At 37.7% G+C, this 24,711-nt stretch overlaps 1 protein-coding gene across 1 annotated transcript in view; it reads left to right on the top strand.

The window, feature by feature from the left end:
- The first annotated feature begins 1,331 nt into the window (after window positions 1-1,331).
- LOC106783161 (apolipoprotein R) overlaps window positions 1,332-24,711 on the top strand; it is a 30,876-nt gene continuing 7,496 nt past the window's right edge. The window contains exon 1 of the mRNA XM_014739608.3: window positions 1,332-1,597. Coding sequence (XP_014595094.1) covers window positions 1,513-1,597 — 85 coding nt within the window. The 5' untranslated portion in view covers window positions 1,332-1,512. The remainder of the gene's footprint in view (window positions 1,598-24,711) is intronic.

Genomic DNA, 24,711 nt, shown 5'->3' with positions numbered 1-24,711 from the left:
AGGTCAGCTGTTTCTGTGGGATGGGATACAAGGTAGGACCAGTGAATTTCAGGAGCATCAGTCCATTGACTTACTTTTCATTATCAAATACATTTCTTGATCAGAAGCAGTGTTGCATGTCCTACCGTGACAGAAAATAAGGCAGTCGATAAGTCCGCAGGTGATTTGGCTGGTAGAAGCCTGGCCGCAGGATGATAACTCTGAATCCAGACAAGAATCTACTGCTGATAGGCAAATCACTGTATCCTCCATTATGGGAAGTCAAATGTTCTGCTGGCCTCCCTGACATATGCACATTGGTAGATAAAAATGCCAGCTTTCTTGTTCCAGGTAGGATATGTCTGAGGCATGTTCTACACTCACCACCTCAGGTTCCCGAAGAGATCCAGCCTCAGTTGCCCACAGAGGTAACCTGCTCACTAATGCAAGCTGTATTCATTTTCTTCCCTTCAATCTTAATGTCCCTATTCCTTTAATGACGCATTCTAGGAGTATCTCTCAGATAGATTTCTTGCACTCAAATCTTTATCTTAAGGACTGCTTCTTGGCAGGCTAAGGCAAATAGCAAGTTCTTATTCACTCAGGTATTTGGTTCATTCAATAGATGTTGATGTGATCTTTTCATGGTGAACTGGGCCATAGGAATAGAGTTTCATCACTTAAGATTTTAACCTTATTCCTGCCCTTCCTGTATATTTAAGACAATAAATACCTATTTTTTCACTTTTTCGCAATTATTGCACAAACTTAGAATTTCTGAACTGAAAATATCAGAACTCATTCTAGTCTCAAACCCTTATTTAAACATATGTGGATACTGAGGCCTGAGTTATTGAGAACTGTGGCTAAGCCACGGGGCTAATTCTCAGTAGATCATATAGAGATTTGGTCTCCCTATAGAGCAGGTCATCTGGGGTCTTTTCAATAATAGTAAAAAGCAGAATGTTCTCAGGCATGGTCTCCTAAATGATAGGTTCAGGATCCTGCACAAGAAACCTTTGTAGTCTGAGTTCATTAAATGGAAATTAGTTTGTTATAGTGGAAAGAGCTTGAGATTTGGGTCAGACTTGGGTTCAGAATCTGACGTGGCTACTGCTGAGAAAAGTTTTGGGACATATACTCAGTCTTTCTGAATCACTTTCTTCATCTGTAAAGTGTGGCTGTAATGCCTATGTTTGGGTTTGCTTTAAGAAATTAAATGCAATGATTTATATAAAAGTTTGGAATATCGTTAATAAGCAGAAATTTTTTTAAAAAATAATGTTCTGTTAAATCACTTAAATTATCTCTTTTATCTGACCTACTCAGATTTTATTTTAGTTCCTCTTTATAAAATTAAGCAACCACATGGTGTGTTTATTTGCTTTCCTTCCTCTTCAGGAAAGTTGAAATTTAATTGTGTTGTCATCAGTATTACAGAGGAATCCAGCCACTACTTTCTGGGAAGTGTTCCTCTTTATTTTTGAGAGCTAAGCGCTGAGCCGCAGTGCTACATCTCTGAGACTATTCACCATGTCCCTCAAGATGCAGAGAACTTACCCTGCATTGTGCCTCCTTGGGGTCTTGTCTCTACTGCAATGCCCACCTGTCCTGTGTGGTGAGTACAGAGGTGATAGAAAAGAGGGGAGAGTTTAAGCCAAGGTATGCAGAAGAATTCCTGATATATAAACAAATGGCAATAATTCAGTGCAACTTTGGGGAAGTGCAATGAAGTATTTTATCAAGAAAGATATTTGAATAGTTTTACTCCTTCTGATGTAGATTATAATTACTTGGAAACCAAAATATGAGGAGCTGATCTAGCCACAAAAAAAAAAATCCTTCTAATTTTTATATTAATGTATTATATTTAAATGGATACTCCTAAATTCTTAAAGAATTAATTCTTCTATAGGTTTACTTACTTTCCTATTGCATTAATGATTGAGTAGAAAACTTTGCCATCCAGAAAGTAAAATTTTATATTATTACAAATAATGAGTGAATTTGTTAGAGTAAAATTACAAAGCTCTGTATAAACTGAAAATATTATATAAGTGTAAGGTATTGTATTTCAAATTAGGTTATACTTGTCGCTAACCAATGAGCACTGAGAGGGTTTGCAAGAACTTGCAGCCCACACTAGAGTAGAGCTGTTTATAAATGCAGATAAGAGTAATTGTTTTAGTTGATAAATGGAAATATGGCAATAAAAGTGACATTTCTTATTGATTTGCTGGTATGATTTCTTCCTTAAAGGAAGGAATTTCTAAGACTATTTTTTAAATGTATACGTACATATCCCTTATACCACTGTCAGAGCATTTAACATAGAGAATTTTGCACAGAATGACAAAATCATGCAACAGAGAAGAGATTTCACCAACAGCTATGTCTATTTCAATGGAGACTGTTTCTTATTCATGTGATATCGGGTATTTTCCCAATTCTAACAATATAAGGATTACATGCCAAGCAGACGGAATGTGGAGTCCCAAAATGCTACCCTGTCCTCCTGTGTCAAGATTAATTTCTAAGTCCCCAGAATGACTTCATGCTATTCAGGCTTTATGAATTTTCTTAAAATCACAGAGTGACTTCAGTTTTGTTTTACTAAGAGAGGTACAAAAATATTTTACTTTGGAAGTTTTTGCATCATAATGATGGATATTTTAGGGGAAATTTTAAGATTAGGTGAGAGAATTCATATATCCTGGGTCAATCTCCTCTCTTAAGAATTGAAATGGCTAAATCTGTTATTCTTCCAAAGCTCTACGCCATCCCAACACTCTCATTGCCTTCTGTGGCCTTCCAGATCTCCTCTTCCTTTATGAGGCAGTGAAGGTAGATTATATCCAACCAGTCACAGAAACTTGTCATGGTTCCTTCAGGCTTCTTTGTATTTATCCCTTCTTCTTCCATTCCCACCTTACCTGTGGTCCTTGTTCAGCATAAGATATGCCCAAATATGTCTCACTCCGGTTTCTGAGCTTGCCTTTTTTTCATCCTTCAGTAACAATTTTCTGCTGCCTCTAAGCCTTTGTTCAAATCGTCACTCCAAGACAAAATGCCTGCCAGTATCTCACCTGTCAAAGAAATGTTTATCCAAACCTTAAAATATGCTTCCAGTCCCCTCTAGGATGTATCTTATCCTTTCTGTCTTGGTTTTCTCTTTCCTTCTTTTTTATACCTGTGTTGTTGGCATTCCTTGTCTTTGAATACTTAATTATAAACTGATTGATATTGTGGTTTTGCTGTTCATGTGGTTGTGACATTTTCCTTACAGTATTGAAAGAATAATCCTCATATTCTGAATAGCCTGAATAGCCTCATATTCTAAATAATGCTGAATAGACTTACAGGTATCAATTTACATAAATATTTGTTACATTAATTCATAAAAGGGCATTTTCTAATGATGTGTTTTGATCTGCAGCTTAGAAAATTTCATTTTCCAACCCTAGACAGGAGACATTTATTTTGGACCTGTAATGTCAACAGTGAAGACACAAAGATACTTGAGACATGTTCCCTGCTCTCGAAAGGGAAAAAAACATAAATATAAATAGTGTAAATTAGCTGTTAAATCATTGCTAGAGAATGTAGATTGAAGCCACAGAGAATATGGACTTTTGAGCAAGAGAGATCTCAGTTGTCTGTGCCGCTCAGTAGCTGCCTCACTTGGAACAAGATACTTAACCTCTCCAAGGGTCTATCTCCTGATAGAAAAAGTGAGGAAGATGATAATGTGTGTCTTTCAGGGGTGTTGTGATGATTGGTGTTGAGATGATATATGAAAAGTCTAGATTGTGTATACATACTATCTACAGGATACATAGTATACATATACTATGTATGGTGTACATTGTGTCATAGTATACATAAATAATGTATACACAATGTCTAAATTATAGTAAGATCTCAATAAATAGTTGGATAGGATATATAATGTCTTCATAATAACTGCTGTAGAAGCTCAGAGAAATAAATGATAACTATTTGCTGGGCAGTAAGAGAAGCCTTCACAGACCAAGTGGGTCTTTAGTAGCAAATAGAGAAAAAGAGTAACATTCTAGGTAGGAGAAAGGATACTGGTACAGGTGCAGACATAGAGATGTGAGTGGCATATTTGGCTAGATGGATTAATTATCTTACAGAAGAGGGTTCATATAAGAAAATAGTGATAGTCAAGGTTGAAATATCCATAAGAAAGGCCAGGAAAAAGTCTTCTAAATATCTATGGGTTATAAATGTTTTTAAACTTTTATTTCTAAAAAGTATACAATTCTGAAACTTCATTACTTGGTTTCAGTCTTAATGAAGCCGAAAGAAGATGGATGCTATTTGTCACTGCTTTTAAATAATTTTGAAAATTTACCTTTTCGTATAGGTTTAATTCTACCTCTCATTTTGGAGGCTCCTATGAAATTCTTTAGTTGGAGGAAGATGACCTGGTTGGAGTACTTTAGCAAATCAGGGACAGGGAGAGCAGACTCCAAGTGTCTTGGGACACTGTTTTCCCAGTTTCTCTTTGGTGGTCACATCTTCCAAAGATGGAAATGAGATTGTCAGCCATAGGAGCCTCCTCAGGGTGATTCTGCTAGCCATTAGCCTCACTTTTTATTTTTCAGAGATATGTTACTCAATAGCAGAGCCGAAGAATGGCAAAATCACTCAAGAGAGAAAAAGTGGTTCTGGCAATAGCTGTGTCTCTTCCTACAGAGACATGGTTTCATATACATGTTATGAGAAATGTAAGTTTGAAGCCAGATGCCAGGAAATGGCATGTGGAGTCCCCAAAACCCCAACATCTGATCAGAGTAAGAGCTTATGGAATTATGTTATTTTAGAATTTTTTTCATATCAAAGTGATGGAGAGTATTAAGGGAAGGTTTCAAATTAGGTAAAAGAATCTGTATACCTTGCATGATTCTTGGAGTGGACAAACTTGTTAAAAAGCACTGCCTCAGTTCCAACCTTCTCTTTTTCCCCCATTGTTTGTTCTCATTCTCTTGACATTCCTGGTTTCCTTTCATTTTCTGAATCAGTGAAAATAGGCCACGTCTAATAGATCAACTAGACTTTTGAGTTATTACCCTGTGTTTCTTGGTATTTATTCTTTCTCCCTTCCTTTTGTTCATATGCCTTAGTCTGCAGTACAGACACACCCAAATCTATTTGAATCTGAGTTTCTGAACTTACTTCCTATCTTCCTTCTCTACTTCCTGTACTCTGGAGCATCATCATGCTAGCTACTTTTTGCTTATTCAGTAGAATTAACATGATGCCATTGATATCCAGGGTCAATGTGATATTCTGTGGATGTCCCAATGGTCATGTTATCTTCAGACTCTAGTATATAGGCGCAGGTGAGTTACCATCACCCAGGGCTAAAATGGCAAATGTATGATTCTGACCCTTTCATGTGTGTGCAAACTGTTTCTGACCTTTTTTTCTGATAGGGACGGAAAAGAAGGCCTCTGATAAATCAGTTGCCTCATTTACCCAAAGACACATTAATCTTTTCTAGCAACAATACCACATCCGGTACAGTGGCTGCAATAGGAGCTAAAATGTTGAGTTTTCTATAGTCTACCATAATTCTCCAGAATCCTAATTTTTGTAGTAGACAGAGTGGTGAAGTAGATAGGGTTATGCTGGGGATGCATCTTTAGTTCTTTAAGAGTAACACTAATTTCTCCTTTTCTCCTACCCTTCAGCACCTGATATCTTTTTTTAATTTACCTTCTTTGCCTCAAGGGGAAGGCAGAAGTATCAATGGTTTCTACTTTCCTTCTTGGATATGATAGTTCTCTTCCTATAGGCCAAAGACCCAATATGGGGGTTGTGCCAACTACTAGTTTTGTCTATTCTGATTATACTTTCAAAGATAATGGAAGTAACCACCAAGTGGTCTAATGGGGGAGCCATCAGTGTCAACTCAGGCTCTATGTCCATTAATCCTTGGATTATTTTGCACCTTTCACCAATGCCCAGTTAACTATGTAAATAACATAGGTTCTCTTGGAAGACTGGAAGACTCATTACTGCACATACTTTCCAAGGTGTTGTAGTGTCTTTCTCCTGGGAATGCCTTTTTCTTCAATGATCTCCAGGTCTGACAACTGGCACAGGTTCAGAAACTGAGTAAGAGATTGCGAGTTTTTATTTTATGGTATAACTTGAGCAATATCTTTGTCTGCTGCTCATCTGTTTTCATCCCTATGAATGCCATGTTCTATTAACCATCTTCATAACTGTTAGACACTTTTGGTTGTCTACCTTGCCACTCATGATGATTACACTTACTTAGCTTCTAAAGCATATGGAGTACCTCTATTACTAAGAGTAGAACTTGTTCTTTTATGGTCTTCCTATCATCAGCTTTGGCCATTGATATTGGTACTCCTCTTGCTGAAAATCCCTTATGCCCTTGGTAAGTGTATCCTTCAGGCCCTCTCGTATAACATAATCACAAATTATGATTATAAGTTATTATAATTTATGATTATGTTATATGATTTTCCAGCATATATAGAATATCCACTCCAGTATGCTCACTTTCCTGAGTCATTTAATCCTTCCTTTTACCATCTCCCATGGCAATTCCAACATTTCAGTCTTGCTTACCACAGTAAGCCATCATGTTTTCCATGCCTGTAGGAGGCATCTTAGGATAGTACTTATAACTGCTGTAGTCCATCAGTATAGTATTTTACCTGACATTCTTGATGATCTGTTTTATTTAAATTTCTCATGCCATGTTTGTGGAACTTGACATCGTTCCCTTTCAGAGAGGTGCTCTGCACCATATCATGTCTATTATTTCAACATGGAAGTCATCATATTTATTCTTTCTATTAGCTCTTTTCTAAAATATTTTATGATAAAGTAAGTATATTCTTGGTGAAGATGGATGGACAGTTTTGACTGGGAGCTCTGACTCAGAGATTGTGGATTTATTTAGCGTCTTTACAGTTTCTCACAGATGCACTTCTCTGCATTTAGCCTTAAATCGATGGAGTGTACCATTAGTACAATGTGACTTTGGGTTTGATCTAGCCTTCTTCATGCCAAATGGTCCCTAAACAGTGTAAAGGTTAGTGAACTTGTCAATGAAATGAAGCAAAATCTGAGTTCTTGTAATTCCACTTGCACTATCTACAGTTCCTTAGCCTGAGGCTTACAGGAGGGCAGCACAGATCTTGGCTTTGGCTAAGTGATCCTATGGGCAGAGAAGATGAAAGCCTCCTACAAACCACGCAGATCCTGGGATGTGTTATTTTTTATATTATGCAAGCTCACACACTCTCACTTTTATGTCTCACTGTCAAGGTTGCTATTTCCCTCCTATCGTTGCCCATGGACATCCTACACAAACACAGTCATATGCTTTATTCAGAAAGGAGGTAATATATGAATGTGAGAAAGGATACGCTCTGGTTAGACAGACCAGACTCTCCTACAGTTCTTTGTGCTAAGCACCTGAACTCCCTCAATGTAAAAGTAACCCCAGCTCCCTTTTCATTTCATGGCTTAGTGTGTGGAACTGCCATGAGGGGACTGAGTGTAAAGTTTCTTTGCTACCAGTGGCAACATGAAAACATTTGATTTGACTAGATTTATTTAGAGTAATTACTATAGTCAGATGGTACCCAATGCAAATAATACAAATGGCATACAGAAACAGTCATCTCTCTCCTACTTCTTTCTCTCTGGCACAAAATTAAGCTTTCTTAAGGTGTCCCCTATTCCCACTTTCTTGTATATATTTCCAGAAATATTCTATAGGTGGTACAATTTATGTGATGGTAGCTGTGGCCTATAGGAAAATTTTCATGGAAACTTGCTCTAGCATCAATGTAGGCTCTCAGGGGCTAATTCCAAACATCATGAAGTGACAGGTATTTCCATCAAATCCTTGTGCAGGGCACCACCTGCCCATGATGTAGGCGTGTGGTGGGGGACTCTTAGTTTGCCAATCTGTTATGAGGACAGAAGGACTCAAGATGAGGTCTGATTTTTACATGCACACAAATTTAATATCACTTTGCCATCAACAACTCCGTGGATTACCTGCCAGCATTGTCTCCATTACACACAGAAGGATAATAGGCAAGAGGGAAAATTTCATACTAGAATCAAGATATGAAGGATAGTTGCTTTGATAGCTGAGAATCTGGGGTCACATGCCTTTTTTATTTCTTGTCATGTTATTTAAAAATTTTATAACCTTGACAAGTTTCTTGACCTCTCTGTATCTCATTTTCTCCTAGATTTCTCCTAGGTAGAATGGAAATAGTAACAGTGCTCATTTCAAAGAGCTGAGTGAGACTTAAATGAGGCAATCACGTAAAGTTCTAGCCTAAAGTCTAATACCTACTCAGTGCTCAATAAATACGTTAATGAATATTATTTTTATTATCAAAATGAAAGAAAAAACTGCAGCACTTAAATATAGTTCATTTTTATTAACCTAGACTCATTTTTTTTCTTAGATTTACAGATTGCTTAAAACTGTGTTTCCATTGTAGCTATGTCTAAAATCACAGATGGAAAATAGAAAGCTCTCTGTGGATAAGGATCAATATATTGAACCTGAAAATGTCATCATCTAGTGTGACTCTGGCTGTGGTATGGTTGGTCCCCAAAGTATCACTTTCTCAGAGAACAGATCCTGGTACCCCAAGGTGCCCAAGTGTGAGTAGATGAATGTCATAATCCAAAGGAGTCCCTATGCTATGAAACCCTAAAAATGGTGCCTTCCCCAAAGCACTGTCTTAACCAGCAACGTTGAGATCTGACGTGTCAGGATTCATTTATCATTCAAAGGAATTCTCCTTTTTTTTCCTTGAAGAACTCTGATATGTTAAGAGCAGCAATTTTCTCTGCTCTCACTTGACAGCAGAAAAAACTGAGCCCCATAAGGAGAAGAGGGTCTCATAGACCTGAGAGTACTGCTTTCTAATTTTAAATTTTCTAGACTATATAATATACTGTTGTTCCATTTTGGGGGAAGAAATAGCCTATGTCTCCATGGAGGCTTTCTGGGAAGCTGTCTCAGAACAAATCTATATCCATCTAGGGAAGACTATGGTGGGACCCAAAGTGTTTTATAGTTTTCCTGCTCACCCACCAGTTGGAGTTGGTCTTGGACATGATCCTGTAGTCCTGCCATTGTCAGTATGCACCCCTCTTTGTGATTTGGAGAGAGAGCTTTCAATCCCATTCACCACCCATATCACTTTTAGGAGGGCCCTGAAGTCTGTGAGCAAGTGTTAGCAGGCAGAAAACTCATGCATTATCTCCCAACCCTGGAGGATGTGAAAACGACCCAATCTCTGGAGACTTAACTCCCAGAACTAGAAACAGACAAAGCAAGGAAATCCACTCTGGAGACATCAGTGTAATTTTTCCCCCAAAAAGGGAGAAAAAGGTAACTTGCTGCCTTCAATTCTGTGTTGATCACTTCAGTTTATCAACCTTGCCATCCCTTTGGCACCAAAATTCATTGTAATAAATATTCACATATCAAAACTATTTGTCTCCATGATCATTTAGGATCTCACCAAATGAAGATCCTAAACAAGCTCATTACATTAAGTTAATACTTTTATTTTACTGTGAAGACCTTGAAAATACATATTTGCATATACACCAATATATGCCCCTTGAAAACTTTATTCCAGAGCTCTACATGTCCAAATCAGTCATGTCCTTAAAAACTCAGATTAAATGTCAACATACCCAAAAAGCTTTGTCCATTCTTCCCCATTTGAAAGGAGTCATGCCCTTTTCTAAATCCCCATGCACTTGACCTTTGCCTCACTAATGCTACTTCTTGACTTCTGCCTTACACAAAGGGGATTTATGTTCATGCCTGACCTCTTTATTCCACCCTTAGAAAACAAACTCTGAAAGACTCATAAATGTGAAAGCCACATGGCAGCCACCTGTGTATTCCCAAGCCCTCCATATGATTTGGTCCTTATTTCCCTTAATAGAAAAGTAAAGTGGCTTGAGAAACTATCCCACACATTAGGAGAAACCCCATATCAATCACTTTTATACCTTGGAGTATTCTGGAGGCTTTTATTCCTTCCACTCTCCACTTCATCCATCTCTGCTTACTCTGAAGTCTCTTTCTCACTCATGTTTCAGCTCCGCTGGCTTTCTCATCTTTCCCTAGAACCCAGAACCCTATGCTAACAATGACCCTCTTTCATTTAATTTCCCCAAACATACTCAGAAGAGGCAATAGCATGTTGCAGGCTTTCACTAAACTTAAGATATAACAGAGGGGCTTAAACTGTTAGAGAAACCTATTTAACATGGAAGGTATCTATCCATGGTCTTAAAAGCCATTACCTGCTCCTGCTACTAGGAATTGATTTTGGTTGATATTTATTTGGGTTTCCCTGGGACAAAGATTTGTGGGTAACTAGTTTCCTTGGTTGGTAGCACCAGAAAGCATGGTTAGTGAGAGGGTGGTAAGAAGACGAAGGAAGGACAGCTTAAAGAGGGAGCATTATTGAGGGGATTATTGTTGTTGCTAACAGGAGCTCAATTATGCTGGCTGCCTTCTGAAAGCATATGTAATACAATTCTGATTTGTCTTCCTGAGGATGAGGACCTGGGGTACTTATTCACCAACTCTCTTTCCTCACCGGTAGAGGCTTGCTCCAGCAGCATTGACTCCCAGGACATCTGACAGTCACTTCTGGTCAGCTGAGAAGACTTCTGAGGACAAGGACACTGGTAGCGGGTGGCACTATGGGGCTGCTTGCAGGGGTAGAGATAACGGGCAGAGCACAGATGGCTTCTTCTACAGTTGCCTTTTCTTGGACTCTCTGTTGACATTTATTCTGGTCTATCAGTCTCTCTCTACTCAAATCTCTCAGCAAAAAATCTTAAAAAAAAATAGAAACAAGACCCAACAATATGCTGCTTCCAGGAAACACATCTCAGCTCTAAAGACAAACATAGGCTCAGAGTGAAGGGATGGAAGATGATATTCCAAGCTGATGGCAAAGAAAACAAAGCAGGTGTTGCTTTACTTACATCAGACACAGCAGACTTCAAGACAAAAAAGACAATGAGAGAGAAATAGTGGCAGTATATAATGCTAAAAGGAACTTTCCACCAAGAGGACATAACACTTATGAATATATATGCACCTAAAAAAGGAGCACCAAAATACATAAAACAACTCTTAACAGACCTAAAGGGAGAAATTAACAGCACCAATATAGGTGCTATTACAATAATATTAGGGGACCGCAACACCCCACTTACATCAACAGATGGATCATCCAGACAGAAAGTCAACAAGGACATAGTGGATTTAAATGATACAGTTTATTGGATGGACTCAATAGATATATAGAGAGCATTCCATCCCAAAACAGCAGAATATACATTCTTCTCAAGTGTACATGGAACATGCTCAAAGATTGACCATATGTTGGGAAACAAGGCAATCTTTAATAAATTTAAGGAAATGGAAATCATATTAAACATCTTTCCCATCACAATGCTATGAAATTAGAAATCAACTACAAGAAAAAAGCTGGAAAGTGACAAATAGGTGGAGAATAAACAACATGCAACTGAACAAACACTAGATCAAAGAAGAAATCAAAGGAGAAATTAAAAAATACCTGGAGACAAATGAAAATGAAAATACAACATACCAACTCTTATGGGATGCAGCAAAAGCAGTTCTAAGAGGGACATTCATAGCAATACAGGCCCACCTCACCAAACAAGAAAAATTTCAAAAAAGTAATTTTAAACTACACCTAACAGAATTAGAAAAAGAAGAACAAACAAAGCCCCAAGTCAGCAGAAAGAGGGAAATAATAAAAATTAGAGTAGAAATAAATGAAATAGAGACTAAAGAAACAGTAGAAAGGATCAGTGAAACTAAGAATTGGTTCTTTGAGAAGATAAACAAAGTTGACAAACCCTTAGTCAGATTCAGCAAGAAAAAAAGATAAAAGGCTGAGATAAATAAAATTAGAAATGAAAGAGGAGAAATTATAATGCTTACTGCACAAATGCAAAGGATTGTGAGAGAATACTATGAAAAATTATATGCCCACAAATTGGATAGCCTAGAAGAAATGGATAAATTCTTAGACTCACACAACCTCCCAAAACTGAATCAAGAAGAAATAGACAATCTGAATAGACCAATCACTAGTAAAGAGATTGAAACAGTAATCAAAAACCTCCCAAAAAACAAAAGTCCTGGACCAGGGGCTTCTCTGGAGAATTCCACCAAACATTCAAAGAAGATATAATATGTAGCCTTCTCAAACCATTCCAGAAAACTGAAGAAGATAGAATGCTCCTAACTCATTCTATGAGGCCAACATTACCCTGGTATCAAAACCAGACAAGGACAAGACAAAGAAAGGAAATTACAGGCCAATATCACTAATGAACATAGATGCAAAAATCTTCAACAAAATACTGGCAAACCAAATACAGCAATACATGAAAAGGATCATACAGCATGATCAAGTGGGATTTATACCAGGGACACAGAGATGGTTCAACACCCACAAATCAATCAATGTGATACACCACATAAACAGAAGGAGGAATAAAAATCACATGATCATCTCAATAGATGCAGAGAAAGCATCTGACAAGATCCAACATCCACTTATGATAAAAACTCCCAATAAAATAGATATAGAAGGAAAATATCTCAACATAATAAAGTCTATATATGACAAACCCATAGCCAACATCATACTTAATGGTAAAAAATTGAAAGCCATCCCTCTGAAAACAGGAATAAGACCAGGGTGCCCACTCTCACCACTCCTATTCAACATAGAGCAATTAGGCAAGAAAAAGAAATAAAAGGAATCCAGATAGGAAGGGAAGAAATGAAACTCTCACTGTTTGCAGATGATGTGATTCTATATATAGAAAATCCTAAAGAATTCATCAGAAAACTATTAGAAATAATCAACTACAGCAAAGTTTCAGGGTACAAAATTTACTTACAAAAATCACTTGCATTTCTAAACACTAATAACGAACTGGCAGAAAGAGAAGTCAAGAATACAATCCTATTTACAACTGCAACAAAAAGAATAAAGTATCTAGAAATAAATTTAACCAAAAAGGTGGAAGACCTATACACCGACATTATTGAATTGAAGAAGCGCATTGTCAAGCCACATGTCTGCGTGTGTGACTGGAAACTAAACTCATGAGGAAACTATGAAGGGGTGTCAAACACATACCTGAGAGTTGTCCCACTCAAAGGGCAAGAGAGCTGCAGTATTGATAAAACAACTTCCATCACTTATGGATCTTAAGATCTGCTTCTGGGAGGTGTTAATTACTTGGTATTTTTGACTTGCTGTGCAAGTCATCAGAGTAGGCTTCAATGGCTCTGGAAAAAGCTTTAGCAAAATAAGCAGATGCTGGGTTTTGGAAGTTGTGCAGAGTGTGCCAAAGTGATAGAGCCCTGGTGATATTGACAGGAATTTGACAGTGTCTGCCATATACTTCAACATGAGCGGATGTTCTCATATCTTTATACTCACTTTCCTGCTCTGTCTTTGCTTCTTGGGCTTATGTTCTCCCCTTTCTTGATTTATTTCCTCATTTTACTGGAATACATTCTCAAGGAGCTGCCTACAAAATGATACACAGAAAGTAAAATATTGAGCCCTTGTCTGTTTGAAACCGTCTTTATCTGAATACTTACTTGATTGATAATTCGGCTGAGTGTAAAAAACCGGGTTACAAATAATTTTCTTTCAGAACTTTTAAAGAATATCGTCTTTGTTTGATGGTTTCCGCTACTGCAATTGAGAAGTCAGCAGCCATTTTTATTACTGATGACATAGAACTTTTTCTTTATCACTATTCTTCTAGAAGGAAACTCGTATTCCCTTATTCTGGGAAATTTTCTTGTCATAGTATCTTCAGTAATTTTCTCTCCTTTATTTTTTCTTTCTTCTTAATGGATATCTTACTGGTCAGATGTTGGACCTCTTTGTCAATCCTATAATTTTCTTATATTTTTCCTTCTGTTTCCTATGCTATCATCTCTGTCTCACCTCTCCCCCACATTCTTTGGGGATATTTCATTGACTTTGTATTCTGTTTTATTAATTTTATAAAATGTTCCCTTTATTAAAAAAGTTGTCCTGTTCTTTGTGGATATAATGACTACTTCTGTATCTCAGAGGATGTTACTAATCGTTTATTTGGAAGTTCTAGTCTCTGCAAACTTCTATTGATGATGATTCTAGATTATACGTTCATTTTTCAGGGTGAGACCCACATGAGCTGATTTAAGTTGTATGTACGTGGAGAGAGCAGACAGTGAGCTATTTTTTTCTTATTGGCAGCTATAGCAGAGGCTGCTAATTGTTTCCCAGTATCCATTTTCTCCTACCTCTTTTAAGTAAGAGAAAACTACTCTTACCCCTTTAAATATCAGCAGGGCACATGGCTCCTCAGCTAGAATCTCCCTTGGAGCGACCTCCCGATGGGTGCAACTGTCCAGTCGCTTTCTTAAAAAGGAAGCTGCTTACCTCCCACTTCCTCTTTTGCCCTAAGACGGCTGAAATGCTGACAGGGTGCTGGTGAGCCAGCTTCCACCATGCTGTTGAGGACAACACCCTAGGGGATGGTGGAGAAACAAAGAGGAAGGGACCCAATGTACACACTTCTGCCTCTGGACTGTTGCATGAGAGAGATACAAACTTCTACCTCAGTTTCAGTAGCTTAATTTATACCCTAACAAATTCAGAGGAATCCCCAAATATCAGTGTTTATTGGTGTCTTCTCTGTTGCTGTCCAGTTTCTTCCAAGAAGGATCCTCCAGTCTCCTGCCTGCTTCCTTATTAACTTGAATTTCTACTATGCAAGATGAAGAAATTACTGCTTCTCTCCTTCTTCCTAAGACCTCAGGCTATTTTCACTGAAACGTTATTTTTTCACTGTCGGCATTGATAGCATTTGCTTTCTTTCTTGAAATGATTGCTCCCATCCCCAGAAAGTAGAACAGTTGTATTCGTCTCCTTGTTTTATGTGGAATATTTTTCCTTCCTCTATAAGTTCATCTTTGTATTTTCCTCAGAGATTTGCCCATAGTATGTGCTGAATAATTATATCACAAATAAAGAGTATGTAAAGCTACATGAGATGCTAATTTGGTACTAATATAACCCAACAAAAGATCAATTAAAATTTTCTGCTGCTAAATATCATTCTCTGACTACAAGGAAACAAACTTTAAGTATGTACTTCATTCTCTCTCCTGGTTGAATGAGAGAGCCTGGGGAGAACGAAGTTGGTGAATCAGAGACTTTCAGAAGAAAAATTATCTGTGAGTGGACAGTATGGATTGAGGTGCCATTTTGTAATGTGGGAAGCAGAGTCAGAAAAGGAACATGGTTTTCCAAAAATTCTTCTTCTCTACAAACAGGCCAGTGAATAGCTCCTAATTCTGTGTTCCCATTATTTTATTATTTCTGATACATATTTTTACATTTAAAGATAAGATGAATTATCATTCATTATGAATATTATACATAACAAGTGATGCGTATTTATATAACTGAAAATTTTCCTTGCTAAAGAATTTTCTTAAGTTTTTCTTTCTTTTCTATCTCAGTACCCAGTACAAACTTAATAATTTCAAAGAAATTTTTAGCATATTTATAGTAAATATGCATAATCTAAACTTACTAAAATAAATATGAAAAATCAAAATCACATAAGAAGTAGAAGTAAATTTACTAAAATTCAATTTATATAGTAATTTTGATTGAGTTTATTTTCAGTCAAACTAAAATGGGAAATATAATGGATCAAAGGTTTACATTGTCTAGTAAAAAGAAACATTATTTCTAAAGGATAAGCTTTTTTTGTCTGTTATGAAAATAGAAAATAAATTTATTGCAGGAGTTACTTCATAAGGAGCAGTGAATAACATAATAGATAAGACCTTCAATCTCAGTTCATGAGTTTTTCAAAAAGCCAAGTATATCATCTCTTTATGAAATTGAAATGATACAGGAAAACATGTGAGTCAGCATTGACACTTTAGCAAGGAGTTAAGCTACTGAGGTCCAGGCACATAGGTGCTAGAAATCTAAGCTTATAACGATGATTAGACCCTGGAATACATAGAGGAATGAATGAATAGTGTCTTTTAAACTAGTAGTTCCAAAATTGGCTAATTTTACATTTGTCTGTAATCCATTTTGAGTCAAGTTTTTCATATGGTGAAAGAGTCAAGATTCGTTTTTTTTTTTTTTTTGCATATGGATGTCCAATTGTTCTGGGACCATTTGTTGAAAAGACTACCCATTCTCCATTGAATTACCTTGGCATCTATGTCCACAATAAATTAACCATATATATGTTAGTGTATTTCCTGACTCTATTTTTTTCTATTGATCTACAAGTCCATTCTTATACTAATACCACAATACGTTGGTCATTGTAGCTTTATAGTAAGTCTCGAAATCAAGAAGTATGAGCCTTTCAACTTTTCATTCTTTTAATTGTTTTGGCTATTTTAGGTCCTTCACTTATCCACGTACATTCTAGAAATAGCTCTTCAATTTCTACAAAACCTCTGCTGGGATTCGGATTAGAATGTTTTGAATCTTTAGAACAATTTGAGGAGAACTGATGTCTTAGTAATGTTGAGTCTTCCAATCCATGATCATGGTATATCACTCCATTTAATTAGGTTTTTTTTGTTTCTTTTGATAAATGCTTTGGAGTTTTCTGTTGCCAGGCACCATATAGAGCTTGTGTCTTTTTAAAAACTTTTTATTTTGAAATAATTATAGATTTCCAGAAAGTTGCAAACATATTACAGAGAGATCCCATGTAGCCATCACCCAGTTTCTCCCAATGGTGATATCTTAGAGAACTGTAATACTATCAATAATATCAGGGAATTGACATTGGTTCAGTGTGTGTGCATAGTTATATGCTATTTTATCAGTGTGGACTTACGAAACTGTCCCAGCAATCAAGATACAGAGTTATTTCATCACCACAAAGACTCCCCCTGAACTATTCCTTTTATAGTCACACTCAGCTCTCTTCCCTAGCCCACCATCTCTAACACTGGTAACTACTAATCTGTTCTCCATCTCTATCACTTTGTCACTTTGATAATGTTTTACAAATGGAATCATACAGTGTGTAATCTTTTTAAAATGGCTTTTGTCACTCAGTATATTGCCCTTGAGATGTAGGTACTTTTTACATTTAAATGTACAATTTTTCAATGTTAGTATATAGAAATACAATTGATTTTTATATATTGACCACGTATATTGTGATCTTATTAAATTTTCTCATTAGTGCTAGCAAATTTTCTATAAATTCTTTGGAATTTACTAAGTAAACAATCATGTTTTCTGCAAGTAAACATAGTTTTATTTCTACTTTTCCAAACCATATGCCTTTTATTTGCTCTTCTTGCCTTATTGCACTTGTACCTTCAATATATTGCTAAACAGGAAGGATGAAAATAGATATCCCTGCTTTGATTTCTAATCTTAAGGGAAAAGCATTCAATATTGCCACATTAAATGATATTATTTCTAGGAGTTTTTACATTGGTTTCCTTACTTTGATAGCTCTCATTCCAAAAGTCAGATAACTAATGTGAGGATTATACAAACTGCTATATACTTGAAAACCATAGGAATGACCACCAGGTGGATCTATAAACCCAGTGTATCACTGTGAGATAAACATGAACTAGGAATCCTTTTATTGCCTGGCCTCTGTAGCTCCTATTTTAAAAGGGGTCACGGTGAGATTTTCTGTTTCCAGGTATCAGAGATGGCTCAGATCCAACAGGTCTCTAAAGATTCTAATGCACAATTACATAAATAAATTACTGAAGGTTCCTTTGGGGAAGGACCAGAGAAGTACTGCTATAGATACTTGCTGTGATGTTGTATGGTCCTTCCTCAAAGGGATCTGTCCTCACTTTCAGTCTGAGAATTGACGAGAAAATTGCCAACAGGGAAAAAAAAGGTCACTGGGCAAGAGACCATGACTTTCTATTAAAGTGGCTTACCTCAGTCTTTGGATCATTCATCCTTAATCTCTTTGATTACATATCGAGCAATACCTATGTCGGCTGACCCTTACGCTAAGGAACGATGAACTCTCTTCATAGATTCCTGCAGGTCAGGATGTCCTCTCCCATGGCTGCATCCCAACCTTGCTGCCCTACATGCCTCACTCTTAAGGAAGCACTCACTCATAGGGTCAGCATTTCCACAACCCTAAAAATAAGTGCCTTCTTTAATTTTGCATTCTAGGCTCATCTCTTGCATCACCCTAGTCCTGGCCCTCCAATATTTTTTACCCAGCTTGCTTCTAAAGGTTAAGTGCTGCCACTTAGCTTTGCTATCCTGGTATTCTATAATCACCACTGCTACCAGGCAGCCATGTTTGACAAGAGCATCTCTTATCATCAGATGCAGCCTACAGAGGGTCAGCCACGATTGAGTTTCTCTGTAATATTGGTCCCTGTCCTTATTTCTTATTGCCCTGATACATGGTATATCTTCAGGCCTCTAATAAAGAAAATAGCTGGTGAGTTTTCTGGTTTTATAAAATAGATCATTCTAACATGCGTATTTCTCTGAACCTTTGATTACTTCTTATTTAGTCAGCAAAGGGCAGTTCTAGCATCTCTATACCCTTTAATATTGACCATCATTTTTCTTAAGCTTCCAGAAGCATATAAGAACTGACACCCAGAGCACTTGCCAGGATTAAACCCTTAGGAGAGTGTCCCCATCTTGACAAACTCTCCCTCATCTGCTTTAGGATCCCCTTCTGGGCATACTCTCCCAAGTCCTAACACATGCCAGCCAGGTCACAGATCCTGCACATGATTCCTCTCCTCTCTCTTCTCTTAGCAGGCCCAGCATGTCCTTAGTCAGTTTATGCTGAGATTTGACTCTGGCTATTGGTCTGATGTCTGAAGTGGAGGTAGGGGCAGATCTTGAGAGGGGAGATTATGGTCTTACAGGATACCTGTTGCATTTGATTCCTTTGCATGGCCTTCAAGCAATAGGAGCACTGTCTTATAACAAGGCGAAGTGAGCCAACTATAAAGGCTTTTTGGGTTTAGGGAAATCTGGGCTTCAAGGTTCTGTAGTACATCTACCCAGATATCCTCATGCCAAGTCTAAAGGCACTTCTTCCATAAGGGCCCTTACTTAGTAGGAGACTTGCCGGGGCTAAGAATTCATACTTTACTGAAGTTCTACTATTCGTTTATGACTATATCTTGAGCCTGATCCTTAGCATGATTAGCTTCCCACCTACCTGAGATAAGAGTTTCTTTAAAAACTAAGAAGGAGGTCTTCTGGCTTTGACACTTGGATTTGAATTGTGATTGACTGCCTTAAGCTTTTATTTCCAGTAAAGGGTGCTGAGCCTGCATCAACAGTACTCAGCCACCTAATTTCACAATGCTTGTTATTGCTATTTCCACTGCGCCTCTCAAGTGTCAGAGATATTGTACAAGCCAATACATTTCCTTTCATCTATGTCCCATGACAATTTATCAAGTGAAAATGTTCATAGATGCAATGCTACAGCAAGCCAGGACTATCAATACTCCACCTCTCTCCAGTGGTGGAGTCTCGATGGCCAGTTGGCTGGTGGATGATCCAATTCAATAATTCTATTCTTAGAGTTTACTTTCTGGGTCCACTAGTGGTACAAACTGTCTTCGGTTAGTTTGTCCAGAAGGGATTCAGATGCATGTGAATTTTTGAGGGTGCTATCCAGGAAAAAAAAAAAAGAAAAAATCCATAAGGGAATGAAGCAGCAGGATAGGGAGGGAAAGGAGTTGAGCAAGAATGTGTTCTCAGGTTAAGTGTAGCTTTCACCTGATTGATGGTGGGTTTTAAAGTGTAAATTGCACCACAGAGTTGTCCAGACTTGAGAGAAGGAATCAGGGCTTTTGCATCCGAGTATCAATTAGGCATTGGTTGCTCCTGGGAGGCAGGGTATAATTTCCTAGGTACATCAGGATGAGGTGGCTCTTGTCATCTCAGCACATTCTGTGGAGAAGGTCGCAGGTCTAAGCCATTAACTGCAGCACGAGCAGCATCTATAAGACGGGCACACCATTGGGTAAAGGTCAACAGTGTTGATTTTACTCCAAAATGGCTGGTTCAGGTCCTGACAGGAAACCATTATTGGTCAAAAAGTGAAAATTATTTCAGTATAAAGGAAAATCTTGGATTTTAGAATCAGTCTTTGGTTCAGAATTTGGCTTAGCTACTAATTATCTGAGAACTTTGCGGGCAGTTTACTTAATCTATCTGAACCTGTTTCCTCATTGACGCAATGAGGAAGGTAAAAGCCATGTCACAAGGTTTTTTAGAGGGTTACTTATGATAATCTATGTAAAGTTCTGGTACACTACATGCTTAAAGATTAGAAGGTTAACAAAACTTCCTAGTTAATCATTTAAACAACTCTTTATTGTGGTTCCTCTTTCTAAAGGAAGCAGCTGTTCAGTGGATTTATTTGTTTTCCTTTCTCTCTAGGAAGTTATTTAATTATGCTTTCCTCAACATTCCAAAGAACTTTCCTCAGTTATATTTGGTAATTCTTCTCATTTATATTTGACAGATAAGCATTTTGGCTATTGTTGGTCTATAGCTGTCATTCCAGCTCTGCTGAGTAGTGAAGATGGCATTAGACAGTTTCCAGAGCTTACTCTTTTGTTTGGACAGCTATCTTTGTCTCTTCCAGGAACAGATATCCACAGTTGGTGGGCAAAATATAGAATCCTGGTTGGTAATTTCTTGTGTCCCACTTAAGGAGACTAAATTTAGGAAATGATCTGGGTGAATATCCAGGCAGTCCCAGATGGTTAAAGAAAACTTAATCTTGGGGTTAACAATCTATGAAGAATAACAAATGTGCCTTCCATCCACTTGTCTTTTAGTGCTTAAGGACAAAATGCTGGTTTTCACTCAGATCCAGCATCGTTCAGATATTCTGAAAGTCATAATAAATCTTCCTTTCTTCTTAATTCATCATCCTCAATCATTTAACTTTCACTGCATGCTCTTTTTGGTCTCAAAACACAGTGTGAAATAGTTCCACACTAGACTAGTTTCACAGAGTGAATCATTTAGTGTTTTATGTACATCAGAAAACCCAGGAATTAGGGAAAAGTTCCCACTGAAGCATCGTAAGAATAATTATTGTTTGGACTGGATTCTTGAGTATTTTCACACTTAGAGACTTGTATTTCTCTGTTCTGGCTAGACCATAAGCTACCTAGAAAGAAGTTTAATTTTCTATATTTTTACAAACCCACTCTTCTATGGACAATTTATACCCCTGATTAAAGAAACCACTTCCCTGGACAGACACTGCTTCTCAGACATTTTATTTTTTTCGTGCTATGACTTCTAATTCCTGCAGAGTGTACCACATACACTGTGCTTCATGAGCTGCAGTCCCTTCTGCCTTTTGCTCTTGTTTACTCACAGAGGAAGTGTGTATGTATCCAGAAAGGAACTCATTATATGCGCTATCTGAACAGCAAGGAAGTCTTGGGGTTACAATGGCAAATACATAATATCCCAGAGAGCTCTCACATGAAGCCCCAGACTCTCCTCAAGAAGGGGGCCTTATCAGCTTGCCCCTATCAGAGCTATGCTCAGCACCTAGTCTTCTAGCCACTACCCCTACCCCTCCGCTTTAGTGACACATAACTGGGACTTTGCCAAGGCACAGTTCCTTGGCTTAGGGACCATTTTAACTGTTACTTAGAGAACTGTTCTTCCTCTTGATTCAAGGTGTCTGAGAATGCTGAACCGCAGGGCAGCACCTCTGAGACTCTGCACCATGCCCCCCACATTGCAGAGCATTTTCCAAGCATTGTACTTCTTTGGGGTCTTGACCCTACCACTGTGCCCTTCTGGCCTGTGTGGTGAATACAGTAGTTATGGAGAAAAGGGAAAAGTTTCTCTAAGATATGGAGAAAAATACCCAATTAAAAACTAATCAAATAAAGTCAAATAGGAGAAATTCATAACCTTTTTGAGAGAATACAATGAACCATGTTATTAATAAAAATGAAGAATTTTAAAATAGAAAAGAAATTGTTCTAGATAGGGGTTATTATTATGTCTAGAATAACAAAGTGTTGATGTGCAAAAATCTTTGTGAGCCTCCTTTAGCAAGGAATAATCTTTAATTTTCAAATTAATTTCTTATATTTAAACACTCCAAAATACTTAAAACACATTTACTTTCCATATGAGCTAATTATGCTGTCCAGGATCTTAGTTACTGATTGATTAGAAAAAAATTTCCAACAATAAAGCAAAAATATTGTCTTTTATGACAAATACTAAGTAAATTTTCAGAGTAAAATATAGGGCACTTTGAAAACTTAAACTGTTATATAAATGCAAAGCATTATTGTTGAAGTATAGGGACATTTTTACAAATGAATGAGAAATGAAAGTGCTTGAGAGAACTTACCAGATCTGGTTGGAGATCTCTTTGTATGGAAATGAATTTGTTGTTATATTATTTAAATGGAAACATCCTTTAAACAAATTGATATTTTTCTCTTTTATTAACTAACATTTTTTATCTGAAAGAATTAATTTTCATAATAAAATAAAGATATTTATAAACATATTCCCTGAAACAGCTGTCAAGGCATACAAATGGAGGATTTGGGATAGCTTAGAGGGAAAATCCTGACCCTAAAATAATAGCTGAATATTCTTATGTGAGCTAGCAGATTGATTTAAAAGTGTGGAAGCCATACTTTCTTCATCACTGAGAGTGGCCGGGGGAAAGCGTGGATTTATTAAGGAAGCATCTGTATTTTGAAGATGATTTTTCACATCAGATGCAAGAAAATTATTGGGGGAGAGTATTAATTTAGCCTATGGCGTCAGTACAGGATAAAGAACTTTAAGCTCAGAGAATTTTCGGTCTTCCAGGTTCATCTCTGAGTTCCCCTCTCTTAGAGTCTGAGGTAGTAGAGAAAGATCTTATCAGATTTGTCAACAAGTCTTTCTATTATTTATTATGTTTCTGTTTCCCTCTCCCCTTCTCTTCTTTTCCTTCAAATCTTCCCATTACCGATGGCCCCAACCCCCTGAAATGGCACTTAATGTCTGTCAACTCTGACCTGAATCTCCCTTTCTGATTCTGCCTCCCCTTTCTCTGACAGAAACAACCTTGTGATGCCAGAGACTTTGCTCATCGCCTCAGTATTGATCTGCTTCTCCTATCTTATCAACTACTCAACTTCTACTCGTCCTTCAAGGTGTATCTCCTACTTATTCCTGGACACCTTCCCTCAATACTCCAGTCCTCAGTTCTGTCAACACCTTCTCCTATAGAACTCATTTCCTGTCCTAATCTGCTGGCACTGGAGTGACTGGTGTGGTATAACTATTTATATGGCTACGTCTTATCTTTTTAAGTACATTGCAATCATGCCCCCTTAATATTACCCAAAAAGCCTACTACAGAACTCCATCAATATGTTTATTCATAAAAATTAAGAGCTATTTTTTACATTTCTATGGAGGTGCTTAATCTAAAGTTTAAGAAAGGCTATATGGAAGCCTTAAATGAGATGACTTATACACAGTTGAATTTCTTTTCCTCACTACTAAAACAATTTACTTTGGAATTACTGTTACTCTGCTTTCTGAACCATGCCCCCCCCCCCCGCCGGCTCCCCAAAGTTGAAACTTTGGGAGGAGCAGAGATAAGGAAAACAGTGCTCCACCTGAGCTCATTCTTGGCCTCACGGGTGTTCAAATCTTGCTCTCCCTTTTGTGAGTTGTTGTTTGTTTGTCTGTTTGTTTGGGTTTCTTTTGATGAGTCTTTCATCATCACTGAGGGATCTGCTAACTGCAATTCCTGGAATCTGGTTGATCCCGGGATCCATCTCCAATTCTGGTTGATCACTTACTCTTTCCTATCTTCTAGATACCTAGTGACTCCTAGAGGATTTTTTTTTTTTTACTGAGGCCTTCCTCTCTCCTCAGGTGGTCCTTTTGGACTGGCCCAAGACAATTCTACCAAGGCTGTCTTTCTTCTGCAACCCATTTCTAATCCCCTGGAAGTACTTGCTCACCCTGTGTTCTGAGTGATGTGTGTAGTACAGGCCAATCTCAAGGCAGCACAAATCTGTCCACTCTCACCGTCAGAGACACTAGACAGCCCATCTTTTGCATTTTAGATTTCTCAGGCAGGAGTTCGACACTAGTCCACTGTGTCTAATGTCCCTCCAAACTGAAGGGAAACATATTAAGCTTTCTCAGTGGTCTCCTTAGAGCCCTACTCTCAGTGTGAAGGAGAAAGACACCAACACATGTGCCTCATCTAGGAGTGAGGATAGTGTCCACAGGATATCAAAAGCTCTATAAAAATCTACTTCTCTAGGGTGCCACCTGTGGCCGAGTGGTTAAGTTTGCATGCTCCACTTTGGTGGCCAAGGGTTTCTCCAGTTCAGATCCTGGGCACAGACGTAGCACTGCTCATCAGGCCATGCTGAGGCAGCGACCCACATAGCACGACCAGAAGGACCTACAGCTAGAATATACAACTATGTACCTGGGGGCTTTGGGGAGAAGAAGTAAGAAAGAAAAGAAGATTGACAACAGATGTTACCTCAGGGCCAATCTTTAAAAA

This window comes from Equus caballus, chromosome 5, assembly GCF_041296265.1.
Source record: "Equus caballus isolate H_3958 breed thoroughbred chromosome 5, TB-T2T, whole genome shotgun sequence".
Taxonomy (NCBI): Eukaryota; Metazoa; Chordata; class Mammalia; order Perissodactyla; family Equidae; genus Equus; species Equus caballus.
This window is presented reverse-complemented; position numbering and strand designations above follow the sequence as displayed.